This window comes from Neltuma alba, unplaced genomic scaffold (assembly GCF_004799145.2).
Source record: "Neltuma alba isolate B1F8T4 unplaced genomic scaffold, ASM479914v2 tig00010956_pilon, whole genome shotgun sequence".
Lineage (NCBI taxonomy): Eukaryota > Viridiplantae > Streptophyta > Magnoliopsida > Fabales > Fabaceae > Neltuma > Neltuma alba.
The window spans coordinates 59,597-84,937 of record NW_021635723.1 but is presented as its reverse complement, the minus strand read 5'-3'; the positions used below and the strand labels follow the sequence as shown (position 1 = coordinate 84,937).

At 37.0% G+C, this 25,341-nt stretch overlaps 1 protein-coding gene across 1 annotated transcript in view; it reads right to left on the bottom strand.

Annotated features, from left to right (window-relative positions):
• LOC114760264 (tRNA pseudouridine synthase A) overlaps positions 1-23,324 on the bottom strand; it is a 41,581-nt gene extending 18,257 nt beyond the window's left edge. The window contains exons 1-6 of the mRNA XM_028949526.1: positions 22,998-23,324; positions 20,087-20,140; positions 18,576-18,917; positions 18,401-18,506; positions 5,773-5,954; positions 5,279-5,424 (exon numbers count right to left, since the gene is read on the bottom strand). Coding sequence (XP_028805359.1) covers positions 5,279-5,424; positions 5,773-5,954; positions 18,401-18,506; positions 18,576-18,655 — 514 coding nt within the window. The 5' untranslated portion in view covers positions 18,656-18,917; positions 20,087-20,140; positions 22,998-23,324. The remainder of the gene's footprint in view (positions 1-5,278; positions 5,425-5,772; positions 5,955-18,400; positions 18,507-18,575; positions 18,918-20,086; positions 20,141-22,997) is intronic.
• Between the last annotated feature and the right edge of the window lie 2,017 nt (positions 23,325-25,341).

Sequence of the window (25,341 nt, the reverse complement as noted above, 5' to 3'; positions counted from 1 at the left end):
TGACAAATATAAAGCGAGACTCATAGCCAAAGGATTCTCTCAAGTATACGGCATGGATTATACAAAAACATTTGCTCCCGTGGCAAAACTAAATACTATCAGAATTCTATTCTCACTGGCAGCAAACCTAGATTGGCCACTCTATCAGATGGATGTAAAGAACGCCTTCCTCAATGGTGAATTGAAGGAAGAAGTATATATGAAGTTACCCCCAGGATTCCCTGGAAGAAAGGCAAGCCAAGTGTGCAAACTAAGGAGGTCGCTGTATGGACTGAAACAGTCTCCCCGAGCATGGTTTGAAAGGTTCACTGGTGTCCTCAAGACACAAGGATTCAAACAGGGACAGAGTGATCACACTATGTTCTTCAGGCATCTAAATGGGAAAATCACAGTACTTGCAGTATATGTGGATGATATCGTGCTTACAGGAAATGACCTATCAGAGATTGATCGTATCAAGGGGGCTCTAAGTAAGGAATTTCAGGTTAAGGACCTAGGAGAGATGAAATATTTCCTAGGAATGGAAGTGGCTAGATCAAAGAAGGGAATCTACATCTCACGGAGAAAATATGTCCTAGATCTCCTAAAAGAAACTGGGATGTTGGGGTGTAGGCCAAGTAACACCCCCATACGTACAGACAAGATTGGGGATGACGAAGACCTAGGAAAGACAGTTGACCTAGGAAGATACCAGCGAATGGTGGGAAAACTGATATATTTATCTCACACACGACCAAACATTGCCTTTGCTGTGAGTGTGGTAAGCCAACACTCACATGACCCAAAACAAAACATCTAAATGAGGTGTATAGAATTCTAAGGTACCTAAAGGGTTCACCAGGACGTGGTCTCCTCTTCAGGAAAAATGACCAGCGGAACATTGAAATGTTCACAGACGCAGATTGGGCAGGTGATCAGGATGATCGAAAATCAACTTCGGGATATTTCACATTTGTCTGGGGTAACTTAGTCACATGGCGCAGTAAGAAGCAAAATGTGGTGGCCAGAAGCAGTGCTGAAGCAGAGTTTAGGGCCATTGCCCTTGGAATTTTGAGGGTATATGGGCAAAGCGAGTACTTGAAGAACTAAAAATAGGTGTAAACCTGCCTATAAAACTTTACTCCGACAACATGGCGGCGATCAACATCTCTCATAATCCCGTCCAGCATGACCGGACGAAACATGTGGAAATTGATAGACACTTTATAAGAGAGAAGATTGATGGTGGATTGATCGATCTCAGGTATATACCTTCAAGAGAGCAGACTGCTGATGTCCTCACAAAAGGACTTCCCAAAGACAAATTCGAATCTCTCATAGGCAAGTTGGACATGATTGATATCTATGCTCCAACTTGAAGGGGAGTGTAGAATATGCTGCGGATTATTAGGAGAAGATATAGCGATTTAATTGTAGATATGGGTAGAAGATATTAGGGATATCATTTCCTTTTTTACGTTGATTGTAATCGCATGGAATCAGGCCACATTGATCGGCCCTGTACATCTCCTCTGTGTATATATTTGACCGAATAATACAATGAATATACAGAAGAATTATTTCAGCAATCTAGAGTTGTTACCTTCTACATTAGTTGGTCAATGTTGATAGATAAATATTATCACAATCTAGTATGGTCAATGAATGGTTCTCCTCTTTCTGACGATTTCTTAGTAATGGACTTAGGTTAATTTGATCTAATCTAGGGTGCTTAATGACTCGGTCATTTAGGCCGAATAATTTTAGATATGGAGGCCCACTACATAGCTTTCTATTTGAATAATCAATTTTACGAATTATGTGATATGCAATCTATTAGTAAGGGTCCTCTGAGGCCCTAATTGACTATGATGGTTTGAATTGTGCCCAACATTTGTTTTTGCTGCAAGTCAGGCCCAAGGTAGATGAAGCTTGGGTCCATTTGGTACAACATCAACCCTACCTTCTAGCAGCCAAGAGCAACTTGATGTTCTGCTCATTTCATTCACTGATGTTTTTAAGGTTCCCACTACATTGCTCCCTCCTTGTGATTTCGACCACCAAATTCATCTCAAGGATGAGAAACCGATTAGTTACAAGCCATATTATTTCTCTAAACTAGATCTTCGCTCCATTTACCATCAAATTCGCATGCATTGATGTGATATTCACAAGACAGCATTCAAGACACATGAGGGACGTAATGAGTTTGTTCTTATGCCATTTGGGTTGAGCAACGCCCCATCTACGTTTCAAGGCTTGATGAACTCTACTTTTAAACCATTCTTGAGGAAATTCGTTTTTTTTTATTTTTTTTAATTTTATTTTATTTTATTTTTGATGACATATTAGCCTATAGCAGAGATTAGTTTCCCATTTATTGCATTTGACTGGAACCTTGTCTGTTCTTTGTAAGCACAAGTTATTTGCAAAACAGAGCAAATGTGTTTTCGTTGCGACACAAGTCGATTACCTGGGTTATTTAGTCTCTGCTAAAGGAGTACAAGCTAACCTTTAGAAGATTAAAGCTAACTCTTCTTGACCCGTTCCTACTACTGTTAAAGCTTTATGAGGCTTTATGAGGTTTCTTGGGCCTCACTTGTTATTATCAACTATTCATCAGGAATTATAGGGCTATATGTCAACCATTGACTATTCCTCTAAAACTTCTAGTAAATCAGTATGGTCAATATGGTCTTCTAATGCTAAGCGTGCTTTTTCTACTCTGAAGCAAGCTATGTCTTCCCCTTATATTAGCATTGATTAATTTCAATGACCAATTTGTTATTGAAACAGATGCATCTGGGTTAGGGATGGGCACGGTGCTTTCCTAGTTGGGCAACCATTGGCCTTCACTAGTAAGTAAAGCCTTAAGGCCGAGGAAGTGAATTTTATCGGCCTATGAACATGAGTTGATGGACAGTCTTTGCTGTGAAAACAGCAAAGATCATACTTGGTTGGTCATATTTTAGTGATTAGAAAAAATCATTATCATTAAAGCATCTGTTAGAACAAAAGTTGGTCTCTCCTAACCAGTTGAGATTGTTGAATAAATTATAGGGTTTATCATATGAAATTGAATATCACAAAGGCAGAGATAATGTGGCTGCCGATGCACTTCCCATGCACTACAATGCTTTTGTTGCTGCAATCAGTTTTTTATCGTCTAACTTGTACGACAGAGTGAAGCAATCATAGGTTTTAGATGACCATATTTAGAAGTTGATTAAAGAGCTTACAATAGTTACACCTAGTATGCATAATCAGCAGAGTTGCTTAAAAGAAAGGGAAAACTTGTTTTGGGTGCGGATAAATGACTACGAAATGATCACCTTACCTACTTTCATGCCGATGCTATTGGGGGTCATTCAAGAATCACTCCCACATATAGGCACATCTCTTCTAATTTTTATTAGAAAGGCCTTAAACAAGCTGCAAGAAAATTTGTCCATAATTATGTCACTTGTCAACATTTTAAGAACAAGACAGTGGCTTCACCTGGCCTACTTCAACCATTAGCTATTCCAAATCACATTTGGTCTGATTTATCTATGGATTTCATTAGTGAGCTGCCTAAATCTCACCCTAAGACAACTATTATGCTGGTAGTGGACCGGCTTAGTCAAGCTGTGTATTTTATTGCGCTGAAACACCCATTTATTGCTCTAGAATTAACTCAACTCTTTATGGATAATATAGTCAAACTCCATGGATTCCCTAAGTCCATTGTAACTGACAGAGATCCTATTTTTTATGGCAAATTTTGGCGTGAACTGTTCTACTTTATGGGGTGACATTAAAAAACTCCTCAGCTTATCACCCACAATCTGATAGTCAGACAAAGGTCCTTAATAAATGCCTGGAATGTTATTTACGATGTATGAAGGGTGATTTTCCAAAGCAATGGGCTATGTAGCTTTCACTTGCTAAACTTTGATACAATACTAATTACTATTTAGCCATTAGAACGACTCCATTTCAAGCCATTTATGGTGTGGTTCTGCCAACTCATCTACCATATTTGGCAGGCGATTCCAATAATGAGGTGGTTGATAGCGTGTGCCTCTCTAGGGAACTCATCACGCAACTTTTAAAATCTCATTTGTTGGAAGCACAAAATCAAATGGTTCAGCAAGCTAACAAGCATAGTTCGGATCAAGCGATGAGGGATTGGGTATCTGAAACTCCATCCTTTTCAAAAAAACCTCATTAATAACTCTTCCTTACATAAGATGGCAGCTAGCTGTTTCGGGCCCTTGAGGTCCTTAGGAAAGTTGGCCGAGTAGTGTACGAGTTGAAGCAACCTGACAATTGTAGAGTTCATCCAGTTTTCCATGTTTCCCTTTTAAAGAAAGCTCCTCGTACCGGTATCCCAGTTAGTACGTTCTTGCCACATACAAACGAAGAAGGACGATTTACCATGACCAGAAGACACTATGTGAGAAGATTTGGCATTTATCCGATAACAATTTCCTGATTTTCTAGCCTATACCCGTCCATGTCATACAATCCTTGTGGACAAGGATATATTTTCAGGGGGAGTATTTGATACATGTCATTCATTTAGAGTATTAAGTGGGTAGCATAGTTGTAACCACTTCGATTATTTTGTTAACCAAGTCTACTAGTTAGTCTTATCAACTTCTAAATAGGACTGAGTTGTATCAATGACACGTGGAATAAAGATCGGATTCATTCTCTCTCTTTCGAAGCTCATACCAGAGTATTGAAAGAATTGAGACTCGTGCACAATGCACTGATGAAACTACGGTATGATATTAAGTCAACTATAGAGATGGCTACATATCCTATGTATCATGATAGGACAAAGAATGTTGAAATTGACAGACACATTATTAAGGGGGGAAATTGAAGGAGACATCATTGATTTGTCCTACATCAGCACCAAAATTCAAGTGGTGGATCGTTCACTAAACCATTACCAAGAAACTTGTTTTAAGGACTAAGAAGCAAGCTAGGAATAATCGATACGGGGAGTTGGAAGACAAAGCCCAAGCCCAATAAACTTTTGTCCAAGCCCAATAAACTTAGTTTTATTTACTAGCATCCAGTATTATCTTCATATCATGTTTTTTGATTTCGGATTGTTTCCAGATTATTAGCATTATCATTAGGATATATTTACTTTTCTGATTTACCCTAGATTTGCCCTAATTAGCCAAGGTAGGTTATACATCATACTCCTCTCTATTCCGTATCATTTAATAAAGTACAATTCTTCCCATTAAATCTCAGTTTACACAGCGGACAAACTTCTAAGAAAAGGGGAATGACTTACAAAAAGAACATACTTGTTGAAGGCCTGTCACACCTTTGTCTGTGCGCCCAGCCACAACAGCACAGCCTTCAACAAGTAAACCTTTATCCCGAAGCAGTCGTGCTTTCTTTTCATCAACAAATTCCCCAAGAGATCCCTCTACTATGCTGCATCAAAATATAAGTAAAAGAGCAAAAATAATCCGTTAAACATATATTATTGTTTTTTCTTGCCAAATCTCTTTATATCACATGTTATAATTATAATTATTATACATAATAAATTTTGTCATAGATCTAATAATCAAGCACACATCTACAAAGCTAATTTGTTATTAGATATGTAAATGCCATCAACTAGCCATATCTTAATTTTGCAAAAATAAAAACAACTAATTCAATCATTAGGCAATATACAAGTTAAGTCTTGGAGAAAGGATTATTTCTTTCTAAGATACCCAGAATGCCTCAGAAACTGCATAAATTAAAATAAATATGATGATGATAAGAGCTTGCCTTTGGACAGTCTTCAATCCTGGTTGCTTTTGCCACCCATCAAATGAGGCCCCATGATATGAAACAACAATTTTGAATGTTGTTCTTGCCCACCTCCCAAAGCGATCCTCAGAAACAGAACTTTCCAACTTAGTTTCATCAGAAAGTACTGGTATTTCAGTATCATTTTGATCATTAAGTATCTGTTAACCAGTCAATAAGATTAATGAACTTTTATTTGAAGATCATGCCAATATTGATCACTAAGTACAGTTATTTCAAATAGAGAACTTTCCGAATTAGTTTCATTAGAGTGTGCTAGTATTTTAGTATCATGATTAACAAAAGCCTTGATTAATAAAAGCCTGTTAAAAAGTCGCATGAAATGAGAATGATCAACTTGTAATAGCAAAAGACACCCATATACCTATTGTTAGAATCGAAGACAAATTTACCAGCCGTTGGAATCACCTCCCTAATTCTGTGATTCTTTTCTTTTTCTAAGCCTAGGATCACAGGCATTAACTATGGGTTGATTACCCAATATCATTACCGTTTAATACAATTGGATTCCCAGCCCTTTGTAAGAAATCCAACCCCTATTTATGTACTTCATCAACCTTTGAATAATACAAAGAAAATTACATAACATTTTCTGATATGGTATCAGAGCAATTGGAAAAGAAAAATGAACAGTGACAAGTTCCCACCACTATTCAAGGGACGACGATCAAACCAGGCAAACAAGGGGCCTAACTCAACTGCCCTAATGGTCGGATCATCATCAGATAGCAAGTCCACCACGTCAACTCAATCTAATTCAGCATCTCCTGAAACAAATGCAAGTTCTCAAGGATCGATTATGGTCCTAGAGCTTACCGCTACAAGCGAGAATGAACAACCCACGATAGCACACAAACTCAATGGAAATAATTACTTCCAGTGGTCACAAAGTATACTGATGTACCTTTGAGGTAGACACAGAAAAATATATCAACGATCAAGCCCCTCAACTAGCCACGAATAATCCAAAATTTGATACCTGGTTCGCCGAGAATAACTAAGTAATGACCTAGCTATGCAATTCCATGACACCGAAGATCAGTGAAGGTTACTTACTAGCATAGACGGCCAAGGAAATATGGAATGCAACTAAACAGACATACTCTTCTATGGAAAACACAGCAGCATTATTTCAATTAAAGAAACAACTTAGAGAACTCAGACAACATACAATAACCATGACCCAATACTATAGCTCTCGTGAGAATTTGGCAACAATTAGATTTGTTTGAGATTCACTTGTGGAAATGTTTAAATGATACTTAGTATCATACAAAGCTCATTGAAACAAAAAGAACCTATTAGTTCTTGCTAGGACTCAATGACACCTTTGAAGAAGTTAGGAGCAAAATCATGGGACTCAAACCTATATCCTCACTTTTCAAAACCTTTAATATGGTAAAATGTGAGGAGAGCAGAAAGCAACTCACCCAAGCTCTAGTAACCCAAAATGAAGCTTCTGCAATGGCAATCAGGAGTGGGAATACAACAAATCAGAAAAGGAAAAGTGATAAGCGGTGTAACCATTGCAAGAAAAAGAGTCACACCAAAGAAATTTGCTGGAAGCTATATGGGAAACCTCCCAATCTGAACAATAGACAAAAAAGTGAAAGAAAAAGCTACCATGCAAAGAAAAAAGAAGAAGAGGAAGAAAAATTGAGCCACAAGAAGTTCAACTACTGAGGCGAATTCTGGAAAGACAAACCAACACTCCTAATGTCAACCTAGTAAAATCAGGTAACTCAATAATAGCCCTTAATGTTATGGTGACTAGTGATGATATATGGATTGTTGATTTTGGAGCATCAGATCACATAACTGGTAACAAATCTCTTTTTATCACTATTAAACATTGTCATGAAAACTTAAAAGTAAAGGTAGCAAATGGAATCAGTGTCTATGTGTGTGGTTCTGGAACAGTTAAATTATCTAATCATTTAGCCATACATAAAGTGTTATACGCGCTAGAACTCCCTTGTAATCTCATCTCTTTAAGCAAACTAACCAAGGGTCAAATTTGTCATGTCCTATTTGATGATAGCAGCTGTATTTTTTAGGATCTAGCCTCAGCGAGGACGATTGGCACTACTAAAGAGTGAGATGGACTTTACTACTTCAAAATGCACAATAAGGAAACACATCAAGCCATGGTTAGCCACAACACAAAAAGTAAAGACATTCTATTGTGGCATCATAGGTTAGGCCACCCTAGCTTTAATTACATGAAGCACTTGTTTCCACCTCTTTAATAAAGAAAACTTTATTTCACTTACATGAGATATCTGTCAATTTGCAAAACAAACTAGAGCCACCTACTCAAAACAACCAAACAAACCAACTGCTCTTTTCACACTCATTCATAGTGATATATGGGGCCCAGCCAAAACAAAGACTGTCTCTAACGCTCACCGGTTTATTACCTTTATTGATGATCACACTCGAATGCCATGGATTTTCTTATTAAAGGAAAAATCTGAAATATTTGAAACATTCAAAAAAAAATTTATGTTTGTAAAAAAATCAGTTTCAAACTACCATCAAAGTTCTTAGAAGTGACAATGCAAAAGAATATTTGAGTAAAGCCTTTAAAGATTTTCTCGAACAACAGGGAATACATCACCAAACCTCGTGTATTTATACCCCCCAACAAAAACAGAGTGGCTGAAAGGAAAAACAGGCATATCTTAGAGGTAACCTATGCCATTAGGACCCAAAAAAATGTCCCCAATCTATTTTAACAGGATGCAGTTTTAACCTCAGCTTATCTTATAAACAAGGTACCCTCCAAGGTCTTAGATTTTAAATCATCAGTACAAAAAATAATTGAAAGCTACCCTAATTCCCCTCTAATCAATTAGTTACCTCCTAAAGTTTTTGGGTGTGTTGTATTTGTGTACAAAAATGAAGGCAAATTCAAATCCAAAGCTGAAAAATGTATTTTCCTAGGTTATTCGCCAACCCAGAAAGGGTACTGTGGGAAAGTGGGCTGGCTGTTAGCGGCCCATGAACCAGTATTTAACCCTAAATCTCCTAAATCATTTAATCATAAATGCTGTAGTCCAGGATCATTTAATCATAAATGCTGTAACGGTCAGATTGAGATAAAATCTGATCATATCTGATTATTATCCTATCCCATGATTCTAGGAGCTATTTAGGGAAACCAAATCAGATCTATAATAATTAGGAATATTCTTCCCCATCCTATAAATCATGTAAATTGCTATTCAGTGAAATATATTGTGAATCATTCAGAAACACTAATATGGTATCAGAGCACTGATCTGAAAATATTCTCAATGGCGTTCAAAGCTGCTCTTCTGCAGCCACGCGCCTTCGCTGCTGAAGGCAGCAACTCCGATCCCTCACAGCAAGGGACACTAGCCCTAGTCCCTCAGTCTGATGCGTTCTCCCAATTCCCGGTTACCCATCGCCTAAATGGGCATAATTACCTACAATGGTCCAGATACATGTTGATGTTTGTTCGGGGACGGAATAAGGAGATCTATCTTACTAAAGCTCCACCAGTGTCCACCGACTCCCAATTTGCAACATGGTGTGCAGAAAACAACCTAGTAATGGCATGGCTTATTAACTCCATGACTGCCGATATAGGAGAAAACTATCTTCTTGCCACCACAGCCAAAGAAATCTGGGATTCTGCTAAAGCTACCTATTCTGTCACCGAAAACACAGCAGCTTTGTTTCAGGTTAAGCGACAACTCCATGACCTAACCAAAGGTGATCAAACTATTACCCAATATTATACTGCTCTAATGAAACTTTGGCAGCAAATAAACCTCTATGAGGTCCATGAATGGCCCAGCACTGTAGCAGCCATGTATTACAAAAAACTAGTGGATCAAGAACGTTGCTATAAGTTTCTTCTTGGTCTTGATGATTCCTATGAGGATGTGCGAGCAAGAATCATGAGTCTCAAGCCACTTCCATCTCTACTTGAAGCATTCAACACTGTTAAATTTGAGGAAAGCCGAAAGGTATTAATCACTGCCTCTAATACTTCCTCTACTTCAACTAACTCCTCTATTCTCGCTGTCAATGGCCCACAAAGTGATCCCAAAGCAAAAAAGGGTAATAAGTGGTGTGACCACTGTCACAAGAGTGGTCACACCCGAGAAGTGTGCTGGAAGCTGCATGGCAAGCCTCCAAACAACAAACCTAGGGGCAAACCTGGCAGCAAGGGAATGCTAGTAGGTGTTAACTCTAATGAAACCATTAGTCATGATGAGCTGCTATTACTGCGCAAATTTTTGGATAAGCACCTGCCCTCTACTCCTAACAGTGAGAACACTACCCCTTCTGTCACTCTAGCCCATGCAGGTACTGCTCTCACTCATGTTTTTCATAGCCTGACTACATCTAAAAATCTATGGATTATAGATTCTAGCGCAACTCATCACATTACTGGATTTAAGGAATTATTTTCTGACTTTAGTGATTTTTCCATACACAAAACTGTGGAAGTTGCAAATGGGCAATTTGCTCAAGTCAGGGGCTCGGGAACTGTGATCATTACTCCTAATATTACTCTGCATAATGTCTTATATGTTCCTGAGATTGAATGCAGCTTGCTCTCAGTACAACAAGTGGCTGAAAAACTTCACTGTCTTGTTACTTTTGATAACACTAGCTGTGTTTTTCAGGACTTGGCATTAGGGAAGAAGATTGGCGCTGCTAAAGTATGGAATGGCCTTTACTATATACAAGGGTCCTCCCTACAAAAATCTATTTGTCATTCTGTCTTATCCCCTATGCCCCTTGATGAAATAATGTTGTGGCATTCTAGATTAGGCCACCCTAGTCTACGCTATATGCAAGTTTTATTTCCAAATATTAATGATATTGCTATTGCTGAATTTCATTGTGACACTTGCTATTTTGCCAAACAAGTTCGAAATACTTATTCTTCTCACCCATATAATCCTTCTCACCCCTTTTACCTTATACATAGTGATGTTTAGGGGCCATCTAAATCTGAAACACATTCCAAAGCTCGTTGGTTTGTAACCTTTATTGATGACCACACAAGATTAACTTGGGTTTTTCTAATGAAAGATAAATCTAAGGTTTTTTCGCTTTTTCAAAATTTCTATACCTTTATTAAAAATCAATTCCAAACCTCTATCCAGATTTTGTGAACTGATAATGGCAAAGAGTATTTAAATTCCTCTTTTACAAATTTTTTAGCCACTAATGGTATCCATCATCAAACCTCTTGCACCTACACTCCACAGCAAAATGGCATCTCTGAAAGAAAAAATAGGCACCTACTTGAAGTAGCTAGAGCCCTCATGTTTGAAACAAATGTTCCTTCAAGATTTTGGGGAGATGCTATACTTACTGCTACACATTTAATAAATCGTATGCCTTCCAAAGTCCTAAAATTCAAAACTCCTCTCCAGACACTTCTTGAGCATTTTCCCAACTCTGCCCTCTTTACCTCCTTACCTAAAAAGGTATTTGGTTGCACTGCTTTTGTTTACAATGAACATAGGGGGAAACTGGATCCTAGAGCAATAAAATGCATTTTTCTTGGCTACTCTTCAAACCAAAAGGGATATAAATGCTACTCTCCCATCACTAACCGAATCTATATTACTATGAATGTGAGATTTGTTGAAACACAGCCATATTATCACAAATCACCTATTCAGGGGGAGAATCAGGGAAATAATTGGATAATTTGTGATCACTCTGACAAGCAAACAGAACCTTTAACCTACACAAACCCTTCCATGCCTCTAGATATACATATTACCCCACCATCTATACCTGCCACATCTCCAGAACCCCAACACAGCCTTCAAAATAGCCCAGAAAGGACTGACCAAACCCCAACCAGACCTGAAAACTACCTAAACAGGCCTGTACCTCAAAACAGAAACTTGTTTGAACCCCTAAACTCTATTTCTGATCAAGATATGACTGAAAACTTGATAGAATCACCTCCTCATAGCGAAGAACAGCAAAACACTGAACAAAGGCCCACAACTAATCCAACACAGAATCATGATTCTGCACCTCAACCTAGTCCTGAAGATCTCCATTGGCCCATTGCTTTAAGAAAAGGTAAAAGGAGCTGTACTCAGCATCCTATCAGTAAGTATGTGTCTTATGCTAAGCTCTCTCCTCATCTAAAGACTTTTGTAGCTAACGTAGAAAATGTGAAAATTCCTAAGAATTTCAGTGAGGCTATTTCAGATCCAAATTGGAAGCGAGCTATCGAAGAGGAATTAAGAGCTCTACATAAGAATAAAACCTGGAAAATTACAAATCTGCCTAAAGGTAAGACAATGGTAAGTAGTAAATGGGTATTTACAGTAAAATATAATCCAGATGGGAGTATAAATAAATATAAGGCTCGGTTAGTTGCTAGAGGGTTTACTCAAACCTATGGCATAGATTATCAAGAAACTTTTGCTCCTGTAGCAAAACTCAACACTGTGAATGTACTATTGTCTATTGCTGCAAACTTGGACTAGTCTTTACATCAACTTGATATTAAAAATGCCTTCCTAAATGGAGACCTAGAAGAAGAAGTTTATATGGAAATCCCTTTGGGGATGAGAAATTCAAAAAACTGTGGGAAAGTTTGCAGGTTATACAAATCTTTGTATGGACTAAAACAGTCCCCCAGAGCTTGGTTTGAGAAATTCTCCCAAGCAATTAAGGGACAAGGCTACAAACAATGTCAGGCTGATGATACATTATTTATTAAGCACTATGATGACAAACTAACAGCTCTCATTGTATATGTTGATGATATAGTATTGACAGGTAATGATGAAAAAGAAATTGCAAGGCTGAAGGAAAATTTAGCAACAAAGTTCGAAATAAAAGACCTGGGCCCACTACGATATTTTCTTGGGATGGAAGTGGCACGAACAAAAAGGGGGATAAGTGTATCCCAACGAAAATACACACTGGACCTCCTAAAGGAAATAGGGATGCTAGGATCTCGGCCAGCCAACACCCCAATGGAACTAAACCAAAAGCTGACAATAAAACCCGATGGAGAAGCAGTAAACAAAGAAAGGTATCAAAGGCTAGTGGGGAAGCTCATCTACCTATCCCACACTAGGCCTGATATTTGTTATCCTGTTAGTGTAGTAAGCCAATTCTCAAGCAGTCCCCAAAAGGAACATATGGTAGCAGTTTACAGAATCTTAAGATATCTGAAAAATACTCCAGGACAAGGACTATTCTTTGCAAAAGGTGACTCTAGAGAAGTGGAACTCTTCACAGACGCTGACTGGGCAGGCTCTAAAAGGGATAGACGGTCTACCACTGGTTATTGCTCCTACGTATGGGGAAACTTAGTAACCTGGAGAAGTAAGAAGCAACCAGTAGTTTCAAGAAGCTCAGCAGAATCAGAATATAGGGCTTTAGCTCTAGGTATTTGTGAGGGGATATGGCTTGTAAGGCTTCTTAAGGAGTTAAAGATGGAAGGCAAGGTACCAACAAAGGTGTGGTGTGATAATCTCTCAGCAATAAAAATTGCCAACAATCCTGTACATCATGATCGCACAAAGCACGTGGAAATAGATTGTCACTTCATCAAAGAAAAGATTGACAATAAAGTGATTGACCTAGCCTACATACCCTCAAGATATCAAATTGCAGACGTGATGACAAAGTCCTTAACTCAACTAAAATTTGAAGGTTTCAGAAACAAGCTAGGAATGATCAACATCTATTCACCAGCTTGAGGGGGAGTGTGGGAAAGTGGGCTGGCTGTTAGCGGCCCATGAACCAGTATTTTACCCTAAATCTCCTAGATCATTTAATCATAAATGCTGTAGTCCAGGATCATTTAATCATAAATGCTGTAATAGTCAGATTGAGATAAAATCTGATCATATCTGATTATTATCCTATCCCATGATTCTAGGAGCTATTTAGGGAAACCAAATCAGATCTATAATAATTAGGAATATTCTTCCCCATCCTATAAATCATGTAAATTGCTATTCAGTGAAATATATTGTGAATCATTAAATCATGTAAATTGCTATTCAGTGAAATATATTGTGAATCATTCAGAAACACTAATAGGTACAAATGCTACTCTCCTACTACCAAGACAGTCCACATCACTAAAAACGCTGTGTTTTATGAAGATGATACTTACTACCCTAAATTACCCCTTTAGGAGAAGAACTATGGAGCAGAGAGCCAGAAACATCAAACAACCTGAAACAATACCAGAAATACCAAACAGACCTGAAGCATCAATAATCAGACCTGAAACAATACCAGACATACCAAACAGAATTGAAACATCAACAACCAGCCCTGATACAATACCAGAAATAACAAATAGACCTGAAACATCAACAATCAGACCAGAAACAACATAGCTTCCTAATGAACTCAAAATCTCAATAGAAAACCCACTAGTTAGGACTGAAATGCCTCAAGACAGAATTGAAACATTGCAAAACTCACTTAGAATCTTCAACCAGAGTGAAGCTGAACAAAGCCTAGGAAATCAAGAATTAAATAACATTACAAATGACAGTGATCCTAATGAAGAATCAGCAGAGGGTACTCCCACTATAAGGCATGATCATGACTTTAACTCGAGGATAAATCTTGAAGAATTGGGATGGCCAATCGCTCTAAGAAAGGGGGTCAGGTCTTGCACCCAGTATCCCATCCAAAGGTTCGTGTCTTATGGCAATTTATCATATCAAATGCAAAACTTTATTGCTAATAATGCACCAATAAAAATACCAGAAACTTTCCAACAGGCTATGACTAGCCAGCATTGGAAAAAGGCTGTGGAAGAGGAACTGAGAGCCCTCAAGGAGAACAGGACATGGGATATCACTACATTACCACCAGTAAAAAAGGCAGTGGGATGCAAGTGGGTATTCACTCCAAAGTTCAATCCTGATGGAAGCCTAAACAAATACAAGGCAAGGTTTGTAGCGAAAGGATACACTCAGACCTCCAGAATAGACTAACAGGACACTTTTTTCCCAGTAGCCAAATTCAACTCCATCAAAGTCCTACTCTAGGTGGCAGCGAACCTAGATTGGTCTTTACATCAACTAGATGTGAAGAATGCCTTTTTAAATGGAGACCTAGAGGAGGAAGTATACATGGAAATACCTGAAGGAGTGCAAAGACCTGAAAATGCCACTAAAGTGTGCAAACTCAAAAAATCATTATACCCCAAAAGCTTGGTTTGACAGGTTTGCAAAGGCTTTGAAGAGGATTGGATACTCACAAGGTCAAGCTGATCACACCTTATTTGCAAAACACAAAAACAAAAAGGTCACCATCCTAATTGTCTACGTAGATCACATTGTTATCACAGGGAACGATGAAGAGTTGATAGAATCTCTAAAGAAGGCACTAGCAACTGAATTCCAAGTGAAAGACCTTGGTCAAATGAGACACTTCCTAGGCATGAAAGTAGCCAGAACTGAGAAAGGGATAAATGTATCTCAACAAAAATACGCACTGGACCTCCTCCATGAATCAGGAATGCTTTAAGCTACACCAAGTGACACCCCTGTGGAGGCCTCATGCAACCTAGAAGTCAAGCCAAAGGCCACCCTAGTTGACTCTGAGAAATACAGGAGACTAGTAGGGAAGCTCATCTACTTGACCCATACACGCCCTGATATAAGCTATGCAGTGGGAATAATAAGCCAATTCATGCACCAACCACAAAAACACATGGAGGCAGTGATCACACCATTTGTTGAGTTTTCTATGATTATCCTGGATTGCTCCTTTAGATGTTAGTGCACTTGGCTGAACAACTTCAACAGAGTTGTCAGTAATTAATTTCTTTCGACTCTCTTCAGCACGTACTGTAAAGAATACTTCTCTTAGTGGGGACAAGTTCTCAAGCCCCATAATTCTGCCCAAGAAGGAACTTAAAGATGCGCTTTTCTTCTTTAATGTTTGCATAGAGCACTGCATCTCCAGTGCAACTCCAAGCATGTGGCTCATATGCATCAAGTTGCTGCCATTTAACAATTAATTCAGTGTAGTATTGGGTCACTGAAAGGTTACCTTTCTTGAAATCGTGGAGGAAGCGCTCGATCTCAAGTATGGTAGCCTTGTTTTTTATCACAGCAAACATGTCCCTTGCAACATCCCATACTTCTTTTGCTGTTGAGAAGAAAGAAAAGTGAGTGCTGATTTCGGTGGTCATTGAATTTATCAACCACACCTGCACCATTGAATTTTCTGCTTCCCAAGTGGCATACTTTTGGTCGCTAGTTGTGGGTTTCTTTATAGTACCATTAAGGTATCCATACTTTCTTCTGCCTATGATGAAGAGTCTCACACTAGAGGACTATTGGAGGTAATATTCTCCATTGAGACGATGAATGGTAATGGCCAAAGGAAGGGGCTTGGATGAATTCTAGTTGTTAATTGAACTGATTGTTGTTGCTGCCAAACTAGTGGGGTTTGTTTATGGCTATCTAGGGTTGTTTTCTCCTTCGTTAGGTAGGCCTATACCAAAGGTTATTATTTTGCTCTGATACCATGAAGAACTCTAATGGTTCTGAACTTATATTTTATTCAAATGAGGTGCTGGCTATAAATAGAGTACAGAAACCCTAATAGATGAGAGTGACAAGCTGAAATCCTAGTGATTGACCTAGATCCTAGGAAATACAAATTCAAATAATAAAGATGAAATCAGAATAATATCCCTAGATACTAGATTACATCATAAATTTAAATTTCAAATCAATGCTAATTAGGGTTAGGGTTTTTAGGCCCATGGCCAACATCATCAAATCAAATTGTTGACATAATGAACAAACCCCTAGCTAGAGTCCAATTTGAAAGTCTTCGAAGCAAGCTTAGAATGCTAGATATTTACTCTCCAACCAGAGGAGAAGTGTTAGAGTCGAAGACAGATTTACTAGCTGTTGGAATCACATCCTTAATTCTATGTTCTTTCCTTTTTCTGAATCTAGGATCACGGGCATTAACTATGGGTTGATTACTCAATATCATTACCATTTAATCCAATCAGATTTCCAGCCTTTTGTAGGGAATCCGACCCCTATTTATGTACTTCATCAACCTTTGAATAATACATAGAAAATTACACAGCATTTTGTGATACCTATTATGCATTATCTTCAAGCAAATAGCATAGGATGCCATGATATACTAATGTTCAGAAAGAAAACCAGTAGGCCATACAGAAAAATTGATGCAACATGTCTCTGAATAATTTGAAAGCAAATGCGAGGCTAGTAGGGGGGGGAAACCTTTTAGTTCAATGATTATTTCCAAGCTATTCAAAATTATTAAACGTTCCTTATGGTTCTTACCCTGTATTTTTGAAATCATGTAATTGGCTGTTTTCATAGATCATTAGAACTTATTAAAATAGTAGAAGCGAAAACCATTCAAGAATTGAGTGAAGTGCACTGCAATGAATGAAGTGGCCCATGATTAATCCAAGAATTAAGAAAACCATTCAAGAAAATAAAGTATTCAAAATTTTAAACCTAGAAGTTTAACTTAATTACTCTATTGCTAAGCTAGCAGGAGCCATTATTCATGATAAGATATAATCCTAGGATTCATTATTTCCATGATTCTAGGAGGATTATTGGAGGCCAAATCAGATTCGATCGACCCTATTTTCCTCTATATATGTAATAAAATTCCTTTAAATAAAATATCACTTTCCGATACTCAAAGTTTCGCATGTAAATTGATAAAATTAGGTAGTGAGATGACAAGTAATTGACAAGTTACAAACTCAATAAATCAATACAGCCATGACACCAGTTGGGATGTAGGACAAAGGAAGATTGCTTTTATTTTTACTTTTGAAAAGTTTCCTCAAGTCTTCTTCTTCACAGTTTGTTTACTCAATTTTATTGTTAATATTATAACTCATATAATAAAGAGAAATAACCATATAATAATATTTAAAAGGGACGGGGAAAAAAAAAACTGCCCCATATAACCCAAAATAATTAGGACTACAAACTGAACTTGTTAGAATGTCTTCTTGGTGCCATAGCATGGAGGTCCACTGGTTGCACAAGAACACAACACACATAACGCTCTTCATTTACTATCATCACAAAGGAGTGGTAACAACTAAATGCAAACTATACAGCATAGTCTTCTCCAAATCATTCAATTTACCCAATTAAAAGTTATTGATTCAAAATGAAATTTGTTTCATAAACCCTTTATACAATGTGCATACAAACCAATCAAACTCAGAGACCATAGTTCAAGAAGCAAGGATAAGGATTTATTCCAGAATCAAAAACACAATAAAAGTGTAAAGATAAGGAAAAGTCTTTTACCCCCAACATGGAAAGGTGATAGGTAAGAAACCTCCACCATTCCCACAATAAAGTTCTATTTCTTTTACTCCTTTCACCAGTTTAAAAGACATTAACTTGACATTAGTTGTTTACGAACATTATTAGCTAGATAGAAACCAAATGCCAATAGCAAGTAATCCACTTTTCACAGTATGATGCATACGAACGATGAAGGAAAGTAGGAACTATATTGGAAGATAAGTATTATTTTCCTTCAGAAAACAACACACCTGGGATCCAAACAGAGCTGGTAAAGACAACCTCCCTTGAACAACATGCAAATAAAAATCATTGATTAGTTGCCAAGGCCTTGCATACATAAATTGGTAGCTTTCCCTGTCAAATCCAAAAATAGCCATCACTTTAAAGAAGTTTCAAAAGCAAGCCATCAAATTAATAAGTTACCTTGCAGTCCATCTCACATATTGGCAAGGATTAGTATGGTTATAATGCACATAAGCTTGATTTCGCAGATGTTTCTCCATACAAGTTAAGTGCAAATGACCTAGATGGAGACAGTTAAAAGCCTTTGTGGAAATCGTACTTTGAGATAGCTGACTGAGGAATTTCTATAACTCAATGACTAATCCATCATTTCTCATAGTCATCCAAGTGCTCTGGCTACTTCCCTGACTACTCTGACATCTCCAAGCTTCGATGAGTAGGTTCTCACAACTCTGTTGAAGGGTTCGTTTACCTTCGTCCACACCAAAGTGAAAGTTCAGTGGTCTGGTTCGTTCTTCTTCCCTGCTGCCCAGAGACCGATGACCAGTAATTTTCTTTTACGTGTTTTTTGCAAGAAGGAAAAGATGCACAAAATCTAAATCCAATCCGAGTGGGCTACATAATGTAAGTATGCGTGCATCTATATATACTACCCACTTCTTAATATAAAGAATAAGATATTCTGAGTAACCTTCTAGTTTACATCAATTACATAGACCTCCCCTCTATTTTAAAAACATGCAATTTTTAGTCCATTAGTTAACACTGCTAGGAACATTCTAAAAAGATTCTAAAAATGTTATTTTTAACTGAAATTTATATCAAAATAAGTTTTATTTATTATTTTACCCCTCCTTCTAGTAAATTCCTAAATTATATTTTAGCAATGACACAAATTTTATTCTGTCAAGGCAAACATAAAAGACTTGATTAAAAATTTAACTAATTTTTTTCATAAATATATATACTCTTTGTAACGAAGTTGTGTCTAAAAGTTTTGAATTATAAATTTAAATAATTTATAAAATTCTTAAAACTTATATCATTTAAACTTCACGATAAATAAAAACTATGTATTTGAAATACGTTTTTACAATATAAAAGAAATCAAAGTAAATAACTTCCAATGAATGTGATAAAATGTTAAAATTAAAAAATTTTATGATTTGGATCAAAATTAATAAATTCTATAACATATTAGAAATTTTTAAAAAATATGTATTAGAATTATTTTTTGATTTTATAAAGAACATTTTTTGGAAAATATAAATGTCTAAATAATTATTAAGTTAAAAAGGGGCATTTTGGTCAAAAAAATAATTTAAAGTCAGACCTAACATTCAACTAATGATTTGGGTGGTTGGAAATGAAATCTTAAATTTCAGAGGGAGGTTTGATTCATGCCAAATGATGCTTTCTTGTGCAGTAAGCACTATGCTTGTACCTAGACTGCAGTCCAGCCCAAATGAAAAATCTAATACCCGAATGAGGTTCTGTAGGAAAGCATCTATCTAAGACTTGGGCAACACATTGAGCATCCAGTTTGACATTTTCCATGGATAATGACTTCTCTATACTGCCACCATTTTTGTGCAGATAGTATAAGAAGCTAGACTAATTTTATGGATAGAGAATTTACAGTATTCAAGTTGCCTAAACATAGTAACAATTGATAATTGAGAAGGGCATACCTTGATCAGCTACGGTTGAGGGTTAAACGTTGGAGGAGATAAAAGAGCAAAAACCTGAAAAATGAAGTGAAGAGATAACACGGGGGTGAATACTATTGATCATAAAGAATCAAAAACAAAATCAATCATCTACAAGACAAAGTATGAATTCGATGATTGATGCACTTGAACAAAAATTACTGTGATAGATAAAATAAATTGAATCCAAGAAGAAAACCCAAGCTCCAAATAGAAAGCACATGGATTCGCTGAATTTAAGTCTCTGAATTTCTGTGGTTGGTCAAAACAAGGAAGAAGACAAAATTTTTATAATTTTTTTAAAGAAACTGAAGTAGAAAAGAAGCAACTGAGTACAAGTTCACCAAAACTCCAATATCATAACATCCCTGGATCCAATTTCATTTTTTCCCTGTAAGTAATATTTCAATTCCAAAAAATATATCAAGAACAATGTAGAAATTATTGTAGATGAACATTGAGTAAAAATACCAGGAGGAACTTCTTGTCTGGTTCATATTATTCTCAATCAGAACCTAGGTTACACATATTGAAGTCTGTAGGTTTAGAGAGATCGAGACACTTGATTCTCTCAAGTAAATCAGGACATCAAACTACATAGATTTAACTTGACTATTACTAGATACGTGATAAAATAAAACAAAATAAACAAGATAAAGAAACTAAAATATATGTAACATAATAAGAGTCACAGGGACGCATTTAGCATTCTCACCAGTAGATACCTATATATAACATAAAACTATGTCATGAATAGAGGATGCGTCAAAATGCAGGGGTTTTTATCTAAGCTAGTATTTCTTCTAGTATCCGAGAATATTGCTCTAATGATTGAGAGACTTTTTATCTATTTGAACTGCTGTAATCTCTGATGAAAATAAGTGAATAAGATCAGTTTATTCAACCTTCAAAATATAAAAGAACAAAGTAATCCCAGTATCACAATAAAGCCATATTATCCTAATGCATATTCGTCAAGGAAGCCCATATATCTAGCAAGAGTAAAGGAAAGGACAATTGCGTATGGGGTTGAGATCTCTGCAATATGGAATTATTGGGAGTAGAACCTTCCATGGATAGAAATGCATGTTAAAGTCGAAATGAAAAATCTCAGCTTAGATGGTGCCATGCGTCTTAAAAGAGTTCTAAAACAAGAAACTACTACCTATTTGCTTAATAAATCATGAACTGGAAAAAGAATTGGAAAGAATAGACCACAAATAAGTCAAAAGTCCAAATCTCATCATCCAAAAAAAGATTTCGTCCAAGCTAAAAGGTTTTAAAATCAAGGTACGTTTTGAAGACTTGAGAGGATGAGAAAATAAGGCTTGCAAGAGCATCAAAAAAAAAAAAAAAGTAGAAAGTTCCAGTGCTTCTTACTCAAAAGTTATAACTTTTATCAAAAAAGCTGTAATGTATAAGAGGAAGTTTTGTAAGCAAATAAGAGTATAAAAATAATTCCCAGGTACATCATGTTAAAGACAATTGACCCACCAAAAGATTCAAAGTATTCCAAGATATATAAATCACCAATTTAACTAACAATTTAACTAATTCATGTCAAAATGTCATGTTCATAAAAATATATAGGGATGCATGTAATCTACACCGAGACAAAGTCACTCCCTCTGAAACATTCCTCAAACCTACATCATTTGCCAGAACATAACATTACATTGAGGGATATGGATTAGCGTGGCTGGACTTGCCCAACCCATCCCCTGCTAGGCCACCTTTTCCACATCCAAACAGCCAATTTAGTTTTAGAGACTCATATTTTTGCGCGGTACTTTACAAGAACATAATGAATAAAGAAACATGCATAAAGTTTACAGAATTATTTTACATGTAAAAATCATTCATTCAATTATTATATAAAAGGTCATGCCTAGAAAAGTCTGAAAATTGACTATATATAGAAGCTACAGTAAGTTATACCATTACAGCAAGTAACCACTTAATCCATATTAGAATTGTAATATTACATAATAAAAAAGGAATAACTTTGTGGAATTTAACTGCATAGTATTTGTCTTTGATTCCTGCATAACCTAGCATCTCATGTCTGAAAAGCATTTAAAGGAAAAAATAAAGGAACGGGTTATTTAAGAAATAAGAACTAGGAAGCAAACTATCAAATTCAAGACTCAAGGTCAATTTGCTAGGCGTGTCACCATCAGTATCACTATATGTTGCCATTCGGACGCTAGCCATAGTACATTGCAAGACTATGAAATACGTTTCCTCAAACACAAGAATTCTATCCCACGATCTCGAGTTCCTACGGGGACAGATAATTATAGTTCATCAAACTGCCTTCCTTCCCAATAATAGAAACTGACAGAGATTTATTCATTGACAAAATTACGTCGGACATGCAGAAACTATTGCGCGGACGCATCTCATTAAATACCGAACCTTGAACAAATGAGCTTTAACTAAATCGTATTGCATTGTAAATTCCAGTCACCAAATTAGGAGTGAATTTAGAAAACTAAAAACGGAAGTGTCAAACTCACTTCAAACATTAAGACTTCGAAAAGGTCCGATTTCCATGATTCTTGTATTCTTTCTTCTTCCTCTTGTAGTAGAAACTTATGAAAGATCAAGGATCCTCCTATAATACTTATCTGAAAATTTAGCCTATTGGAAAAAAAAGAAATAAAAATTTGGCCCATTGCTTTCCCGCTTGCAAACTTGTAACATTCATCCCTTTCAACCCTTGACTCAATCCGCATAAAAATATAGGCAAAAACCCACCAACTGAGATTAATTGTAGCATTTCAATCTTTAAATTAAGTCCTTGTTGGGTATTCACTATGCATAAGTTCACTTGAATGATAAACTATACAGCCATTTGAAATTCCTATTCAAGGGATATTTGACAACGCACCTTGGAGCTGCAATCCCGTTTGACGAAGGCCGACGGAAGAAGGATCCGGCAAAGAAGAAGCCTAATGCTGGGGCGGCGAATCAGAGTTACTACACCAGTCTGCAACTCATAAAGTTCGAAGGAGAAGAAGAAGATCGAGGTGGAGGATCAGCCACTACAGCGGAATCTGCCCGCCATCAACGTGCTGGTGGAATCCGGCTGCTCTCCTTTGCCATCCACTCATCCGCTGTCGCAAACGACGACGTTTTCAGCCAAAATAGAAGCATAAACCTGTGAAAAAGGCTGAACGAATCAGAGCGGGGAAATGGCGCAAGAGTGAGTGGGGGAGGGATGAAATAGCCCTGTACAGTGTCCCGGCAGCCGTGCAGTATCCTTATTAGAGCTGGTAATACGGCGGGCCCAACCCGCCAACCCGCCAAAAATGGCGGGCTCGGGCTGGCAAAATGCCAGCCCGCCAAGGTGCGGGCTACTCCAGCCCGCACCGTTTTCAGCCCGCTCCGCCGCGGGCTAGCCCGCCAGTTGGCGGGCTAGCCCGTTTTTTTTTTTTAAATTTTAATTTTTATATAATTTCTAATATGTTATACAACATAATTGGAGGATTTTAACCCCCAAATTTCATATTTACATCTTCTCATCCATGTAATTGCATATGTAATACATACATAAAAGATCTACTTAATTAATTTGGATAAGAAAAATAGTCAAATTAATTATTTAGAAAAAAATATGTGTTAGTTTTTCTAAAATATCTTCTCAAATTATAAATTAATCCTCACATTATTTTATTATAACTCATTACTCAAGTTTAAAACTCCAAATCCAATTTTAACATTACAAACTAAGTCCAAACTTATACAAGTAATAATTTTTTTTTTAAAAAAAAAGTTAGGCGGGCCGGCGGGCTCGGGCTGGCAAAATGCCAGCCCGCCAAAGTGCGGGCTACTTCAGCCCGCACCGCTTTTGGCCCGCACCGCTGCGAGCTGGCCCGTATCCGCACCGCCAGCCCGCATTTCCAGCTCTATCCTTACTCCTTAGCAAATAAAAATTATGAATAAAACATAATTGTTTATGTTTTAACTTATAAGACATTCTACTCCATTCAAAATACAAGCATGAAATCTTTCTAAGGATTTGATTCTTTTTAGAGATCATAATTTGGAGTTGTTTTATCATTTAATGCATTTTTTTATTTTTAATTCTGATTAATTATATGTCTCTCTAATTTTTTATATCTTTCTCGGAAAATTAATATGGCGGTCCTCATAATTTCATCAGATTTTGAATTAAGTCCTTATAGTTTTTTTCTTTTTTATTAAATCCTTATTTTTTGCGCTGTTAATAATGTAAGTCCTTCTGTTAATTTAGCTATTAATTTAAGCTAACATCGTCTTCTTCTCTCTCCATCGCATTGTCTCCGCACTCAGTTCTCTTTCTCCCCGCTACCCATTCATATCCCGTCCCTCTCATCTTTGTCTGTTCTTTCAGTTTCTCCCTCTCCTCTCCAAATCTCTCTCTCCACCATCATCTTCTTTATCTCTTCTTACAAAAGCTTTACTCTTAAATTTCAATTATTTCCTTCTCACAGCTGTAATAGTACCCGCTGCCTCCTTCATTCTAGCTATGCATATGGTGAACAGAATTTTCATGGAAAAGGGGGGAAAAAACAGAGCACTACAGAGTAACAGAGTATGTTGTAGCTGGCCTATATATTTGTTGGAAATTGTGCCCTAGGGGCCAATCATTATGTTATGAACATTGTTGATTTATGAATTTATTAATTACGTTATCATATTATTTGCATGTTTATTGTGATGACTATCCTTGGATAACTCATGATTTATCCTAAATGTCCCTGGTCAGTCATCTATATGGGAGCAGAGATGAAATAAGACCAGTATGACTTTAAAGATATATAGAGATATAAATTAAAGTCATAGGCACATGTAAGAGTACAAGGTGTTGGACTGACCCGCTATGAGAGAGCTGCATGGGTTAAGTCATAAGCTTCTCTCATATACAAACCATGTCACTGTACGTGCCCTTTGACCTGAGATCATCATGGATTCCTACATGAGAAACGCTCAACTTTGACTTAATCAAAAGTCACTTTTGACCGAGTGATCATAAAGACTATGTTCAGGCTTAGTGGTTTTTCATGCGGAGGAATGTGAATGATCAAGATGGAATTTGTCCCTCACATTCATAGAGAGATATTACTGGGCCCCTCGATGAGTGAGTCTGAGAAATGTATGGCCATACTATAATGGAAAGGTAGTTCCATTTCTATACTCAGACTACTCAGGGATCGAGAAAGTAACGGTCATGAATAGGAGGATGACGTTCT